Source organism: Apteryx rowi, unplaced genomic scaffold (assembly GCF_003343035.1).
Source record: "Apteryx rowi isolate R43461 unplaced genomic scaffold, aptRow1 scaffold_873, whole genome shotgun sequence".
Lineage (NCBI taxonomy): Eukaryota > Metazoa > Chordata > Aves > Apterygiformes > Apterygidae > Apteryx > Apteryx rowi.
The window spans coordinates 41,792-58,082 of NW_020451175.1; the positions used below are offsets into that span (position 1 = coordinate 41,792).

General features: G+C 37.6%; 1 protein-coding gene across 1 annotated transcript in view; it reads left to right on the forward strand.

The window, feature by feature from the left end:
• Positions 1–16,291, forward strand: part of COG2 (component of oligomeric golgi complex 2) — a 39,775-nt gene that overhangs the window by 8,873 nt on the left and 14,611 nt on the right. The window contains exons 7-14 of the mRNA XM_026090705.1: positions 2–145; positions 3,184–3,308; positions 4,595–4,721; positions 8,649–8,788; positions 11,896–11,957; positions 13,262–13,413; positions 15,136–15,336; positions 16,109–16,181. Coding sequence (XP_025946490.1) covers positions 2–145; positions 3,184–3,308; positions 4,595–4,721; positions 8,649–8,788; positions 11,896–11,957; positions 13,262–13,413; positions 15,136–15,336; positions 16,109–16,181 — 1,024 coding nt within the window. The remainder of the gene's footprint in view (position 1; positions 146–3,183; positions 3,309–4,594; positions 4,722–8,648; positions 8,789–11,895; positions 11,958–13,261; positions 13,414–15,135; positions 15,337–16,108; positions 16,182–16,291) is intronic.

Sequence of the window (16,291 nt, forward strand, 5' to 3'; positions counted from 1 at the left end):
TCTGGAAGGGCTGCTCCTGGAAGGCCTGCAGACTTCAAATGTTGACATAATACATCACTGTCTTCGCACTTACGCAACTATTGACAAAACACGAGATGCAGAGGCATTAGTTGGTCAAGTGCTTGTAAAACCTTATGTAGATGAGGTAAGATAAAATCAAAAATCCTGGGAAAATTGACTTGAAAACATGTTTATTTCTCCTAATATTCTCCACTTATGGTTAGCAGCTTCAAAATAGCTTTGTACTATTTTGAACCCTAACATAATTTCAATGTATTTGTTGTTCCTATTTAAGGAAAGAGGGTGGAGAAATTCTCTATCTGTCTGCCACCAATTTTGGTTATATCCAATTAGGATTCTTGTTACCTACATCATATATTTCTTTGGAGGGAGGGGAAAAAACTTAAGTGATGCAAGATGTGACTAAAATATAATACAATTTACTCTGGACCAGTGCATGTCTGTGGGAATTGGATCAGATCTGGGATGTGCCTTTCTCTCTGTCTGACTCTGTACTAGCCAAATGCGGAGAAAATAGTTCTTAGTGCAATGGCCTGTTCTTCCCACTGTATGAAGAAAGGAGTTTCTGCTGTTCCAAGCTGTACCAGGACATTTGCAGGAGAAGGAGCAAGTGTGTTTGGGAAGCGTTTGCTGTTCTCTGGGAGGGAAAAATGTGTCAGATGGCCATAGTCAATTCATGAAAAAATCATTCTAGTAGGCCACTAGTTTTGAGTTAGGCCAATCACAAAGTATTGACTGAGTTTTCTGAAACTAGGGGACTTTCTGTTAATTCTCTTGACTGTGCAAATTTTGCGATGCTGTTACCTATAAAACGGTTCCTAGCCTTCTTGTAGCCTTCTTGTTCTTGCCACTTCTTCTGGCCTGAACCATTGGTAAGCTACTTTTCTTTTTGTTGTAGCTGATGATAATGTAATCCTGGGAGATGCCCTAGAATTGCCAAAGTAGAGGAAAAGCTTTTAACTATCAATGAAGGTTCTGTAGTTAAGTGTGTAATATTTTGTCAGAGGTTTTTCTCTACCCTAAGAGTACCTTTTCTCAGCCCTGTTTTTCTGCCCTATACCCCCTTCCCTCCAAAAAAGAAAAAAGATTCATGATTAACCCGCCACATTAGCATAGCAGTCAGCAAGTCAGTGTGGCTCAGTTTTCCTGGTCTGCATTGTCTGCAGTTGCCATAAAATATTTTTATGAACCTACAATTATATCATGGTAAACCAAGTTTCAAGCTTCTAGTGAAAAAAATAAAGATGCATTTTTAAGAAATTTGATACTCTGCTCTGTTTGAAATAGCCACATAAAACAAATTTGTTATGGTTTTAATGAACATCCCAAAGCAATGTTGCCATAATACCAAGACTTTTTTTAACCCTTTAAGAAGGGATTGGCACTAAACTTTGACATATTCATCATCACAGTGTGTTGGAAATTCTGTCTAGTTCAGGTAATGACTGTGTACCGTTCCAGAGATATCCATTCCCTAACGGGGTCTGAATCACTGCCCTTTTACAACATAATTTCTAGTGCTGATTGTCCTAATGCAAGCAGTTTCCTTGGCTTCCACTGGATTGTAAGAGTGTTTCATAAGTGCATTAAATTCACTGTTCTTATAGAATAAGTTATATTAGGCCAGCACTTGGACAGTGAAGTTTTTGCGCTAAAACTAGCATTACAAACCTTTCAGCAATACTAATTATGACAAATGGTCCAAAGCTTTCACTATTGTGTCTGCGGGGAGGAAAACATTAACATACAAGTGTTGTCTTGGTGACTGAACATACACACTTATTTGAGTCTGTGCATGTTAATAGAAAGCAGGATAGATCTGCTCCCTCTCATCATTGCCTCTGTAATACAGAGCACTTCTTAGTGTCTTTGAGTGCTGAGTTACTCTATTCATTTATCTTTACCTTTTTTTACTACTATCACTCTTTAAATGGAGGTATTAACATTCTCTTGCTCAGTAAACCTGTAATGAGAAACAGTACGATGTGAGGTATTCTTTTCTTTCTCTGCTTTCAGGATATTTAAAACAGTTTGTTCTCTACTGGTATCTTACAAAAGATGGGACAGCTCAAAGTATAGAGCTAACATTTTTATTAAGACCCAAAAGAGTAATGTGAACATTGTTTCAGAAAAGTACTGAATGTGTTCCTTTAGGCAGTAATACCTTAATATCACTTCTGCCTTTATGTTCCGAAAGGCCCATCAGCCTAAGAAAGAGGAACTGCATTTGCTTTGTGTGTTGTTTTTTTTTTCCATTTAGTGGCTGTTTGCCATGTAGTGTTCCCAACCAAGGCAAGTATAGAGTTAATCTGTATAAATCCTGCTGAAGGATTTGCTTTCTAAATCAAGATAGGGAAAAGAAATTACTATCACTTCCCTCGCCCCCTCCCCCCCCCAGTCAGGATTTCACTTTTTTTTTTTTTTTCACTTCAGTAGCTGAGAGTTCGAATCATTACCTTTCTCTTCCCTTTCTTTCCCTTCTCAGTGAATAAATAGCCTGTTTTCTGATAAAGCCTGAGCTGTACACCATCGTCAATAGGCTGCTGCTTTTCTGCTGTAGAGAAGGAAACGTCTAAAAGTGTTCTGGTTTTGCTTTGTGTGGGCACACGTTTACAAAGCAAAGGCAGCTTCTGCCTTTCAGATGGGAGAGGGAGAAGAACTGTCAGCTGGCCCCTTAAGAGCAGACTTCCTTTGGGTGCTTGCTAATACTGTAGCAGGTGGTACCGTGGGGGATGGGTCTTCCTTTCATCTTGACTTCTCCAGTACCTATTTGTTCCCCACCTCTGCACCATTCTGCTTGTTTATGTAGCTAATGGCAAAAATGTTCAGACAGATGAAAAAATACCAAGAAATTGTCCTTTTCCAGTGTTGTCCACCTACTGTCTGACTTCTTTTTGTGGCAGAGGCTCTCTCTTTTTCATGGGGCTTGAAGTACTGTCCTGTCAAAATGCATTGCTAGCTGTGTGAAAGTCTTAGCATCACCACAGAAGATTCTTGGCTATTTATTATAGCTTGGAAACTATGAGAAAGAAAAGTAATATACTGAGTATTGCAGTATTTGGGGTTATAGTATTAGGAGTTTTGAGTGAGTAGACTGTGAATCTTACATTACTGTATTTCATATTCACTTTTCTGCAATTAACATTCAACTCTTCCTGGCAGGTGATTGTGGAACAGTATGTTCAATCGCAGCCTAACGGCCTTCAGGCTATGTACAATAAACTATTGGAGTTTGTCCCGCATCATTGCCGTCTCTTGCGTGAAGTAACAGGGGGAGCTATTTCAAGGTAAATATCTTGGGGCTTCTTTCAGTTGCAGTTAAAAGTTATGGTAAATATCATTTACTTAGGAAATGACTTGCAAAATTACCTCCCATGCATAGATAAGTTATCTGGCCTTTTCTGGAGATTCATAGTCAAGGTTGATTTCTCATGTCCATAATTTTAAAAACAAAACAGTGAACAGTTTGTTTGTTTGTTTGTTTGTTTGTTTCCCTTGGTGCTGAGGCCCACAACTTGAGAGAAGTGAAAGAAAGAATCCTGTATTTCAGTAATAAAACTGAATCAAGGAAACGTGACTGTGCACTTCATCCAAGGAGAAGGGTATAACAAAGCTATTGGAAAATAAGTTCAAAAGTTACTGGGTTGTCAGCATACATTAAATTAAAAAAAAAAAAAAATGGTGGAGATGGTCCCCAGAGGTCTGACTGGTTTATTGCATGTACTGCAACTTCAGGTTTAATTGATTTGTATAGTACTTCCACTATCTGCTCAAAGTGCTTACTCCTTTTGAAATTAAATTGCCTGTTTTGAAGTTTACATAGTTCAGGTCTACTGTTGAATGCACTTATTCATCTGTCCACAGGCTAGTTAACTTAGTAGACTGCTGTAATTAGCAGAACTATGGATGTAGCCCCTAGGGACTGCAGAACTGCTTCTCTGATTAGTCATCCATTGCTGAGCTTTTAGTGGCTCTAAATTTTACTGACGTTTCAATTCTTTTAATCCCTCAGCAAATTTTAATCTTTCTTCTTAATAATAGAATGATTCTAGTTTGTGCTGTAGTGCACTGAACTGGAGTTAGGTACTTGTGTCTTTTCTGCTGTCAATTTATAAATTTCCACAGTCAAGGTAACTTTTAATCTTTTGCTTGGAAGCACAAAATCATATATAAATACAACTTAGAATTATGCAAGAGTTTCATTTCCTTCCATCGCGTTACTCCTACTTGGTATTTCTGAAGTTTAGAGCTGTTAACTCCTACTTTTACTTGCATATTTTCAAGTTTTAACAGCTGAAAAGGACTTATTTTCCAAAGCACACTTGCAAAATACATAATACCTGATAAAATTTGAAAACACTTTCAGAACTGTAAAAATACCTTGCATTTGATGAGACTGGGATCAGATATGAAACCTCAAAGGAACAACAGTTTAAGCAAATCAATATATCTATGTAAAAAAAAGCTTAATTACATTTCTTCCAATTCAGTCCTTGTCTTTGAGTTATCACTACCTCTGAATAGAAGCCTAGTGGTGAAATATAACCTTGGAATAATTGCAATTTTATTTCAGTGAAAAAGCAAATATTGTTCCTGGATATGATTTCTTAGTCAATTCAGTGTGGCCAGAAATAGTACGCGGTTTAGAAGAGAAATTACCATCACTGTTTAACCCTGGAAACCCAGATGTGTTTCATGAGGTAATTAAAATTAATTTGTTTCATTTGTCATTCCTTCAACACACAGAAGAACTGAATGAGTCATGTTCTCTAGCTTTTTTTTTTTTTCTCCCCTGCTGCTTATGTGTAAACTCATGTTGTTGCATGTCTCGGAGGAAATTATCTCACATCACTTGATTTAATTTCCATGGGAGCTGATTCTTCCATCAGATGTGTCCGCAAACCTCATACAGAAGTTATTGGAAGTCATTTAGTCATGTGAATTTGGCCTTAATATTTGCTTTGGCAGTAGATGTTCTTTCTTAGTTGTAGGATTGCTACATAAATGAAGGCAGGGGTGGATGACTCCAGTGTTTTGTTCGAGACTGGGACTTCTGTATGGGAAGGGCTGTTGTGTTAATTAAATATCTGGGTTACAGCTTGTGCTGTACTGTGGAAAAATTAAGAAATATTCTTTGTCTCATCCGCTTGTTTTAGTGTTTGCACTCTTTCAGTACTGTGGGTGATGTTGTGACTAGATATGCAACAGAAGGCAACTAAAAGAACCAAAATGCTCAGAGGCAATATGTGATAAGGTTTAGAACATAAAAGAACTATTTTCTTTAGTATCACAAACTGTATCACAAGCTTGTATTATAAAATGAATTTTAAGTACTTGTCACTCATGTATTTTCATCTTTGGGAACAGAGCTGCTCTGCCTCTAAAAGATGGTCTCTTACTAATGTTGAAGCAGATTGCTTGGTCTAGTATGAAGATTGGCTCTGGCAGTACTTTGTTAAAATGTCACAAAGTAGAAAATATGAGCTTTCTGCTTTTCTTTGTGTGCTCTTTGTCCGTATTTAACCATGATTACTGAAATACTTGGATTTTTTTTTCTTTTTTTCCTTGCAACTTGATTTGTGATTAGTGTGAAACATTTTCTTTTCAAGATGGAGATGTCAGGCGTGATAAATTGTCTGAAGGAAGACATAGTAGGCAGATCAAGACAAATAGTTTAGGGAAATGTTAAATAAATTGCTAGTGGAGGTTCATGGGGTAAATGCTTTTTCCTGTGTTCATGCAAAACTGTCACTACTAAATAGATAACTTTTGCCTTTGACTTCTAAGATCTCTTCTATGCAGATATGGTGAATAATTGAAGGCAGGCAAGCATGAGAGTGAATGTTTGCAGGGTTGGGTCTAAATAAGAAGCAAGCAGAAAAAAAGTTAAAGAAATTTCCGGTAATGTTATGCCAATGACACTGTAGGTTTTCTCAATGAGAATACTTCTCCGTTTCCCATAAAGCATCAGTCATTCTTGAAGCTTTCACCTAATGCGCTGCATACCACAAATTGTGAGCTGCACTGTGCTTTTGTCCTCAGTGCTGCTTGGTTTACATGAGAAAAATGTCTCTTATCTTCACAAGAGCTGAGTGTACTGGTTTTATATGAACTGTTTTTAAAAAGGCTGCCATCTTATATTAACCTGATATTCACCAGTGGTGCCATTGTGTTTTTAAAAACCAACCCCCCCMCACACACATGCTTTGACCTTCAATTACATCATGTAGTCAGTCTAAAGTACCTTCCAGACTACTTTCAACTACTTAAGTGATCCAGAGTCCAAATCATTAAAATATTTTATGTCAAAAATTCTTTAAGTTGAAATGTCAAGTGTCAAAATGCTATTATGTCTGTGTAAAGGCTAATAGGAGTAGTTGGGAATTAAGAAAAATAACAACAACAAAAGTTTAAAACTGTTTCCTGCATTGCTGGTAATCCAAGTAATGCAGTGCTGATTTTAGAAAGTGATCTTATAGTTCTGTTTTCTAAGTTGTTAAAATGCAGAAAAGTCGTCATCTTCAGGTTTGTTTGGTTACATTGTATATGCGTATTGTATAGGTTTAATGCTGACAATTTAGAGTATGCAGCGTTATCTGTTAGGGGGTTTTTACATGAGGGAGGGGATGGAAGAAAAAAATACATGTATGTATATTTTTAAATCATCCATTAAAGCACAGACTGGCAATCATAGGTATGTAAGTCAAAATAGCTCTTTACTTGGGTGGAGTTTGTTTTTTTTGTTGTTGTTGTTTAAACTACTTCAGATTATTGTGCCCTTATTTCTGAGTCAGATTCATACCTCTACAGGCCTTTGAAACTAATACTGCTTTTATGCCTAAATGTCGATTTGAGACTCTAAGTTTAGATTCCTGTGTTTGAAAATTGCTGCATTTTGTTTCCCTCTTTAGCTTCTCTTAAATAACTTTGTGGAATCAACAAGAAGATCCTAGAAGCTGAAATGGGAACCAGTCTTGCAGTTCCCTACTCTTGAACATAATGTTATTGATAACTAGATAAATATCTCTGAGTTGTCTTCTATTTTTGTAAGTGGTAGGTCTTTTCAGAGTATTTGGTTTATATCTCTGACTAATACTTAACGCAGCAGAGCAGTAATGTCTTGTTTGCCTTTCTGGAGTGCTGGGTTATTATCTAAGAAAGGAGGCCTGAAAAAGCACTAAGCTGTCATTCATTCTGCATTTAACTACTGTACCTTTTACAGCTCCATTGTGTTGCACATAAAGCCACATTGGAACAGAAGTAGTTACTTAAAAGCTTTTGTGCAATTTCCAAAGTATCTTTTTCACACACTGAAGCTGCCATGTCAAAAGAGATAGGTGCCGTAATTATACCCTTGCCAGAAGCTTACAGGGGTACTGAGGTATGCAGCACCAAAGCTTCTTGCCTGTGTCAGTGCAGGTCCTGTGGTGCCAAAACTGAGAGCAGAAGCTGTAAGCAGCCACTCTGGGCCTGCTCCTATCAATGTTTTACTGCTGCATAAGAGAGTCTCGATACATCCTTCACATAGTGCTGTGGATTGTGGTAAAAGCCTACAGTCCTGCTGCTGCTTTTACTGCAGCAGTCAGAAACACTGCGATTCGCTCAGGCTTGTTTCATAAAGTCAACAATGGCTTAATAAGCACATTCCAGTTTCAGTGAGACATATACAATTTGGTTTTAAGTCTGTATTTTCTTTCTTGAAACTTGCATATAATAAGCTATATTTTTGACTCCTTGATTTAACACAACATGAAGGTTGTATAAGTCTCTTGTGTGAAATCAAATTTTTAACTCAAGTGTTTTGTGGCTTTCTGCTTCACAAAACACTGCCAATGATTTGATTTATTTTTTATTTTGTTGCTGTTTAGGTGTCAATAACTTAGTGTTGAGAATAAGCCCAAAGTGCATTTGGGGATTAATGTAATTTCTCTTTGCTTGCAGGTATACTAATACTATTTCTAAACATCTAGTTAAAAGCGTGCAGTTGAAGGGGTTAGCTTATCTAGAGTTGTTCTAAATTCTGTTGCAGATATTTAGGATTTACAAAAACAGGTATCCCTAGAGAACCAGTTGTGCAGCTTCCCATGATATAGATCCTATATAATAGAGAAAAAGTCCTGCTTTCGTTCTCTTGTGTGTTTGGTTATGTGTATTTTTGTTGTATTTTGTCCCTGATTTATTTCCATTTGTTGTATTCCTTTACCTCAAATTTCCTGACTTGTTCCTAGTAGTGTGCAGCACTGTTTTGCTGCCTTCTTTCCGCCTTCTCCCTTTCCCTAGGCCATTGTTTCAGTTCAGAAATATTGATGCACCTCTGAGCTGGCAGAGCTGTTAATGCAGACAATTTTGTGCAGAACATTTCTAAAACTCATAACAGTGAATTAACATAACTTAGTCCATAAACCAGTTTTCCTTATCATAGAATAAGTACCTACTGGATAATTGATTTTGGTTTCACTGTGGTCCAGGATTTTAGCCTCTTACTATTAGTTGATGGGGCACTGTCAGCTCACTCTAAATCTTGAGCTTAACTGCAGTCAGATATAGCAGTTCTGTTGAATGGATTGTGGTCTTCCTTGTTTAATGGAGTGCTACTAGTGATCAGAGTGCTCATTCTCTTTATACAGAAGTACACTACTAGTATGGATTTTGTACGGAAATTTGAACGACAGTGTGGCTCACAGGCCAGTGTGAAAAGATTAAGATCTCATCCTTCCTACCACAGTTTTAACAACAAATGGAATTTGCCTGTTTATTTTCAAATAAGGTTAGTATTTGTTTTCTTGTTTTCTCTTTTAGAAGTAGAGTTCAGTCACAGCTAGATGATCTGGCTTAGGGTCAGATCTCCTCAGTGTTTCAAGTTCCACTTGTCAACAAAGCATAGTAGAAGTTTGGTCCAAAGGCTTGTGAGAGTGCCCAGACAGCAGCATGCACATGAGCAGATTGCTCTGCTCTGAGAGTAACCCAGCAGTGTTGGTTGGGAATGTGATCATAAGCACAGGCAGCTACAAGTTTCCTTCCCCAGCTTTCTGTTCCACACCTCTTTTAGTTTCTATCCACATTACAGCAAAGATTCCTTGGTTTATGAATTACTGTGGTTTACTGTCCTGTATATTAATGTAATTTTTAATATGCTGCTTTTAGTTTTGAGCAAGCCAACCCAACCCAATCCAAGTACTGTACTGAGTGTCCATCCTGTGTTTTACCTTGAATATATACCCTTCAGACTTGCACTGTGGTCAATTGATACCTTTTCTCTGCTAGCAAAACCAGTTATATGATTTTCTTGCCCTTGCTTTACAGTGTCTGACCCATTTATTTCTTCCACTGCAGCTGTTTATGGGGTTGAACTAGATATTGGATTACTCAAATTGTATGGGATTAAAAAAGAAAAAGAGGGGGGGAGTACTCCAAAAAAGGGGAAGTGAAGAAATTAAGGGTGTTTGTTTGTTTGCTTTTTAACCTGGAGCACTTTAGTGACCTGGTTTATTGCATGATTCAATAAATGGTTACAATGGTGCAACCACAGCCACATTTATCCAGTCTGCTGCTGCTGCTGAAAAGTCCCATCCAGGAATCTCATGAGTGCTGGAGCTAGTGCAAGACTAGTGGCAGGAGCATGAGGCTGGGAGCTCTCACTGGTTCAGTGGCTCACTGCATCTTGTAGAGTGGTAGCCCCAACCTCCACCGACATCTCTGGTTTTTTGCTGGCACAGCTGTTCCTGCGGCTGTGTAGTGAACCGATTCCAGGAACTGATAACCCTGGGCAAAAAAAGTCTGACTTTCAACTTTAATCAATTTCTCCAAACCACTTTACTGTACAAATATTGGTGCTGGCCCAAGGGAAAAGGCAGTAGTACTCACTACAGTAGCAGTGCTGACTCTGCGCAGACTACAAGAGTCCATGGAACTGTAGCAACTGTAAACCCTTTAACAACAAATGTATATCTTTAGTAGGTCAATGAATCTCTCTCTCTTATTTGAAAGTGCAACTTCTCTTATAAGTGGCCATTTGATCAAACATCGATACACTTGTAAAATTGAAATAGAGCTTCAGCTTATTCTTTCGGTTCAAAAATGTTTTTTCTCATTAGATATTTTGAGCTCTGGCTGATTTAAAAAAAAACCTACTTAAAATCATTTTCCATTAAGATTACTGTAAATCTAACCATTCATGGAAATAGTGCACTATTTAGATAACAGCAGCTGGTTCAGTTTTCACCATATCATTCCTATATATCAGAATCATCTGATAACTTCCAGAATTGCATCTGAATTCTTTAGTGCAGAACTGTGGAAATAATAAAATATGTCCATTTTGTATATCAGGGAAGATTCTTCCTTGAGGTATGTTAATATCCTCAAGTTATACAGGATTTTTATTGAAGTATTAGCTCACTGTGGCATTTACAGTTAGGGTTTCTGGTTTTTTTCAATTACAGAAAGGGCCCAGAACAAACAACCCTCTCATTAAAGCCTGTACAAACAAACAATCCTTTGAGGAACAGATGGATGTACAGGCATTTCTTCTGTAGCAGTGCTGGCACAAACAGCACCAGGAACTCATTTGCTTGCCATTCCTTCAGTTATGTCAGCACAACTGACTATGGAGCTACAGAGAACCCCAGGTTAGGGCTTTTATGGTTTTTCCACCACCCCCCCCCCCCAAAGAATCCTTCAGAAAATTAGGTAGTTTGTAAATGTCTGGTCTGGTTCTCTGATCCCTTTCACTGTAAGACCTAAGACCACTCCTATGTCTGTGGAGGTGGTGCACAGGCAGGAATGAGAGTTTGGAGCTGCTTCAGGAATTCTTCTAAAACACCTTTAGTTGCTAATTCTTCTAAAACACCTTTAGTTGCTACCTGCTGGTAATAAGTCATGTTTGGTGAGTGATTGGAGAGGGGGAGGCTTCTTCTGTGTCACTCTCAGATCACTACTTGCAATACCTTTAACATGCATCTAGTCAGAATCTCTAGTAGTTTGAACAAGAAGAACCAGATGGGCCCCAGCTTTGGTCTGGAAATGAGAGTTGAGAGGCTCTAAGAAGAGCTGTGCAGGTTCATAATCAGTAAGTTTGCTAGAGCGGCTTACAGAGTTGCTGTAATGCAGATGAAAACAAAAAAGGGGGAAAACAAAATGACAAACTTCTCATAGAGAAGCTGAAAATGGTAGCTTAAGTTCCCCCCCCCAACACTGAAATAAAAAGAATTTCATACAGCTCTTAACTTTTAGATAAGTAAAATACTGTGTTATTTATCTAATACATCTTGAAGTATGGAAAATAGTTAGAGGGCTTAGTATTAACTTCTGCTTTTATACCTCAAAAAAGGTATGTTTGTTTTGGTTTTGAGAGGGATTTAAAAAAAGAAGAAAAGGTAAGGCATCCTATGAGGAACTGTTGTTTTTTTTAGCTCGGTACAGAATTGTTTGCAGAACCTCATGCCACTGTTCACTAACAAACATGTAGAAAGCTAAAGGCTCCAGTGTCACATGACATACCTGAAGGACAGCTAAGGCAAATATGAGATAATGTGTTGATTTGCAGTGTAAAAACAGTAACACTTGCCAAAAAAAAAAAAAAAAGCTTCCTTCCACCTCCAGAGAAAGCTGAGGACTTGACAGTGTGAGCTTTTATTCTGATAATGCTTAGGATTATAACTTTAATAGTTTCCCAATGTGTAAGTTTTCTGTCTGTATATGTCAAAGGTTCTCTTTCACATATTTTTCAATCCTAGTTCATGTGGAGTGAAAAAACACTTAAAGCTATTTGTGCATGTGCATTAACATAGCATAAGGGCTGAATACTGAAAAATGTTTAGGCATCAATTTAAGCAATTCTTGATTTGTAATATGCAATGCTTTTCTCTGTCTCAGGTTTAGAGAGATAGCAGGGGCCTTAGAAGCAGCACTTTCAGATACACTAGAAGAAGCACCAGGTAAATTTTTATTACAAAATTAGTAATTTCTCTATTGTGAGAGAAATAAATGGCTTAAGTATCAGTGGTTATTTTCTGCCTACTGAGTATTTAGTAGCATGAATCCTGAGGGATCRTGCGAGTTTTCTGGTAAATTGATTAAATGCTGTTCCATGCTTGCTTGATTGTTACTAAAATCAACCCGTTCTGCAGCAGCCATTGACATGTTTGTGGAATTGTTCCCTCGGCACAAGAAGGAACGAGATTGGCATTTGGCCTCCTGTGAGTGGCAGCCAAAAGACCATGCTGTGTTATCGGGACAAATTTCTCTTACACAGAGCTATGCAGAGCGGGAAATGACACTCTGTTGGCAGCATTTAGGCTTGCTATCCTTTGTAGTGTTGGTGTCTGCTCCAAAAATGTAAATTGGTTTATGAGCAAATGAGGAAGCAAGCACAGCAAGTAGTGGAGGAAAAAGAGTGGAACGGGAAACCTAGTGTATTTCTTAAAAATATATAGCAATAGGAAAAGCTGTTACTTCATTTAATGGAGTGAATGTCTTTGAAGATGAAGGCAGCTAAGAACAAAATATGTATGAGCGATATTTATATAAAATATATATGTGTGTGTGTATATATATGTATGTATATGAAAAGTGCATTGGACTTTTTAAGGACAACTGAGAAGAGGAGAGAAAATCCTAACGGAGAAGAAATGCATAAATCCTAAAACTTCAAGATATTTATCCACAATTTACAGACACATTGCTTAGCTCTCAAATTGTATGCTATAAAATGTTAGTGCCCAGACTGCTTAAAAGTATTTGTTTTAAATAAGAATATTTCTACTGTGTTTTCAATAAATATTCCTAGCAGGTTCCTCAGATGTAACTGTGACAGAAACGGCAGTTTAGTGCTAGGGAGAATTACTGTTCTGGTTGAGAAATGCATACAGTTAGCCAGCATACTGAAATGGTATTTAGCTAGCATGTCTTTATAAAAACCTGGTTATAAGACAGCCAGAAATTATCATGTTACTCATGAAGTGGATTGTTTGGCTAAGTTATTTGTGTGTTTTCTGTAGGCAGGTTCTCATTTGTTTTTCCTTGCACAGCTATGGTGTGACTTAGCAGGGTTTGAAATTCAAAGCACTGTGGATCTAGTATTTTAAGAGTTTTGTTTCAGATAATGCTTAATAAATCCTCTTTGCTATTTTTGTGATAGTGTCTTTTTGAAAGACATATTTTAAGATAATGCAAATACATTGTGTTACATCTTTTAAAAATATGATTTGGAACTTGACCTTTGTTTCCTATTTATTTTTAGCTGGAAGCTCATATTGTCTTTTGGCCACTCACATGGTCTGGATGAGCCTTCAAAAGTGCTGGTCAGATCAAATGTTTTTGCCATTATTAGCACACCGTCTGTGGAAACTTAGTCTGCAAATTTTGGCACGCTACTCTGTATTTATTAGTGAGGTAAGAGAACAACGTACTTATGCTTTTGATGATTGGTTATGTCCATCAGTAGGAGACTTTTTGAAGAAAAAAAAAGTAACCTCTTTTTAAGTACTATTTTCCAAACTTAAAAGTGCTTGACAAGAGCACTTCTAACGAGTCCATGATGTTTTTATAAAAACATCACCACTGCAAAACATGTTATTAACAAAGAGTATCAATGCTGTTATGGTATTAATATATGATGTTTTGCCAAGGCAGAACTTCCATGTGTATTCAAGGTTGGCTCTACCACAGCAAAGTAGCCACAGTCTTGTGTTTTCCATGTTTCTACAGTGAACAAGGTTGTGAAACGAAGCCAAGCTAAAGCTAACCTTGAAGAAAAAAAGGGGGGGAGGGTGGGGAGGGTTAATTCAGATCAGTTGCTCTGTGTTCAGGCTGTAAAAGTGGAAATTTCATAGGCAACTGACTCAAAATCATAACTCTCTGTTTCTAAGCAGGAGAGGTTCTGCTTTGCTCTTCTATTCCCTGCTCCAAGTCATACAGTCTTGCACCCTTTCCTTTGTCACAGAGTCAGAAAATGATAGAATAATTTGCGTTGAAAGGGACTTCTGGAGGTCATCTGGTCCAAATTCTTGCTCAAAACAGGGTCAGCTTAGATAAGATTGTACAGAGCCTTTTCCATTTGGCTTCCAAGTGTATCCAAAGATGGAGATTTCCTGGCCTCACTGGGAAACCTGTTATAGTGTTTGACCACTCTCACGATGAAATATCCTTTTACTTAAACCTTATCAGAATTTTCCTTGTTGCAGCTCATGTCCATTGCCTCTCATCCTGTCGCTGCACCTTGAAGAAAAGTCTGACTCCATCTTCCCTGTATGTTCCCCTTAGGTAGTTGAAGACAGCAGTAAGATTTCCCCTTAGCCCTCTTTCAAGACTGAAAAAACGAGCTCTCAGCTAAATCAGCTTGTGAAAAGTATTGATAAGTACCAGAGCCAAAACAAAGTAGTTGAGTGGAGCATTTGCCTGACAGCAAAGAGGGCTTGAGGAGATGGGAGAAAGGGGTGGGACTTCATCATTTGACTGGGGTGAGCGGTTACAGTTATTTGAGACCAAACAGCACCTTCAGTGGCCATACAGCCTTGTACCAGCATGAGAGGAGGGGAAAATGAATGGCTGGGGGAGACTGGAACTGCTCCATTTGGTGACTGTTGGCCTAGAAAGTGCTTGAAACTGTTGCATGAGACAAATGTCCGAATTTCTCTTAGAGGAGTTATAGTGGGAGTGATGATTGTGCTTTGATACTTTGTTCTAACTGAAACGCTTTGGCAGCGGTGTTGGTTGTCTCTTTGGGAAATTAACTGACACAACCCACAGGTCTTTTTGTGTTCTGGAGTATGAAAGTAAACTGCATTTCTGCGAAGTGGGTAATAATCAAATTCTTGGTCTTGCATATTCCTCCAGTATAATAGTTTATTTGAACATGACACAGGTGAAAAAGTCTCTAGGACAAGACTGTCTTATAGTATAGCGATAAAAGCTCTAAATCCTCCAACTCCCTTAGTGCACCCCAAACCGTTTTATAAATATTTTTCCTTTTTATGTAAACTAGGAGCGTCAATATCCTTTGCAAGTGTTCCATTCTAATGAAGAAAACTTAGGAATCCTTTTTATGCTGTCTCTGTGTCCAGCTTTATCAGTCTTCACTATTGTTAGTATTCACACCTCAATTTGATGTTTCAGGTTTATGTAAGGCCCATTTCCAGTGAGAATATGAAGGAAAGCAAAAAATCTATGACAGCTGGTAGAAAGGAATCTTCTGTAAACCTCAATCCTAGTGAGGACCAAGGGAATGGGTCCTCTCTAGAAACTCAGCCATTGCCTTCTATAACCAGTACTCAGCTGGTATATGTTGCTGCAGATCTGGACAAACTCCAGGACCAGGTTTGTGTTTGTCACTTTACTCACAGAGTGTCTTCATTGATCTATAAGCCTATACTATTTGGCATCTTGTTCAGTGCATTAGATTATTTAAGATAACGTATCTTAAATTTATTTTTTGTTTCAAATGCTGAAATGGAGATAATCTGATACAGAAAATATCACGTGAAATAAAGGGTCTGTTCTGTGCTTAGATTAAGAGTGGCAGATTACAGAAAAATCAGTTCAGATATTTAAACTGTTTATCAGTAGCTGCTGGACTTAACCCCATTTGCTAGTGAAATCTCTCATGAATCTCAGAGCATGGTGCAATATTCGGGTTTAATATTAGAGTTTTATCCTTTATATGTTTACTATTTTTAAGATTTGAGCTTCAGAAGGGTTTTATCATCATGATTTTATTTTACTAATGATCTAGAATCTCACAAAGCTCTGTTGTGTATATTTTCTTTTTTTATGAATAAAGCTAAAATTTCTGTAACTTCTGAAGTTACAAGTTGCATCTGAGATGATATTATCCTCTTAATTCTAAATTATTTCCTCTGAGGGCCATGGTAGAGTAGGAAATAGAACRTATAGACCTTTATTCCCATGGGTATTGCATTCTACTAGTACTAGGTTCTCATATAAAGGCAGTAAAAATTTAGAAAATAAAAAGAATTAGAAAAACATAATAGTCTTGTCTTTTTGGATGCACTGGAAATCTGCAGAATGTAGAAATAATTCAAATGTGTTCATAACATGTTTGTATCTGTTTTGTATCTTTTTTCCCCAGATTCCTGACATCTTAGAAATGATTAAACCAAAACTCGAAATGATTGGCTTCAAGAATGTATCTTGTATTGCAGGTAAAGCTGAGAGGTTGATTTCAGTCTCTTCCCCCTCTGTCCGAAGTCCCCACTGCCAACCAAATGAAATCAGAGAGATTTTACACGGTTTTATTTACAATAAAAAAAAA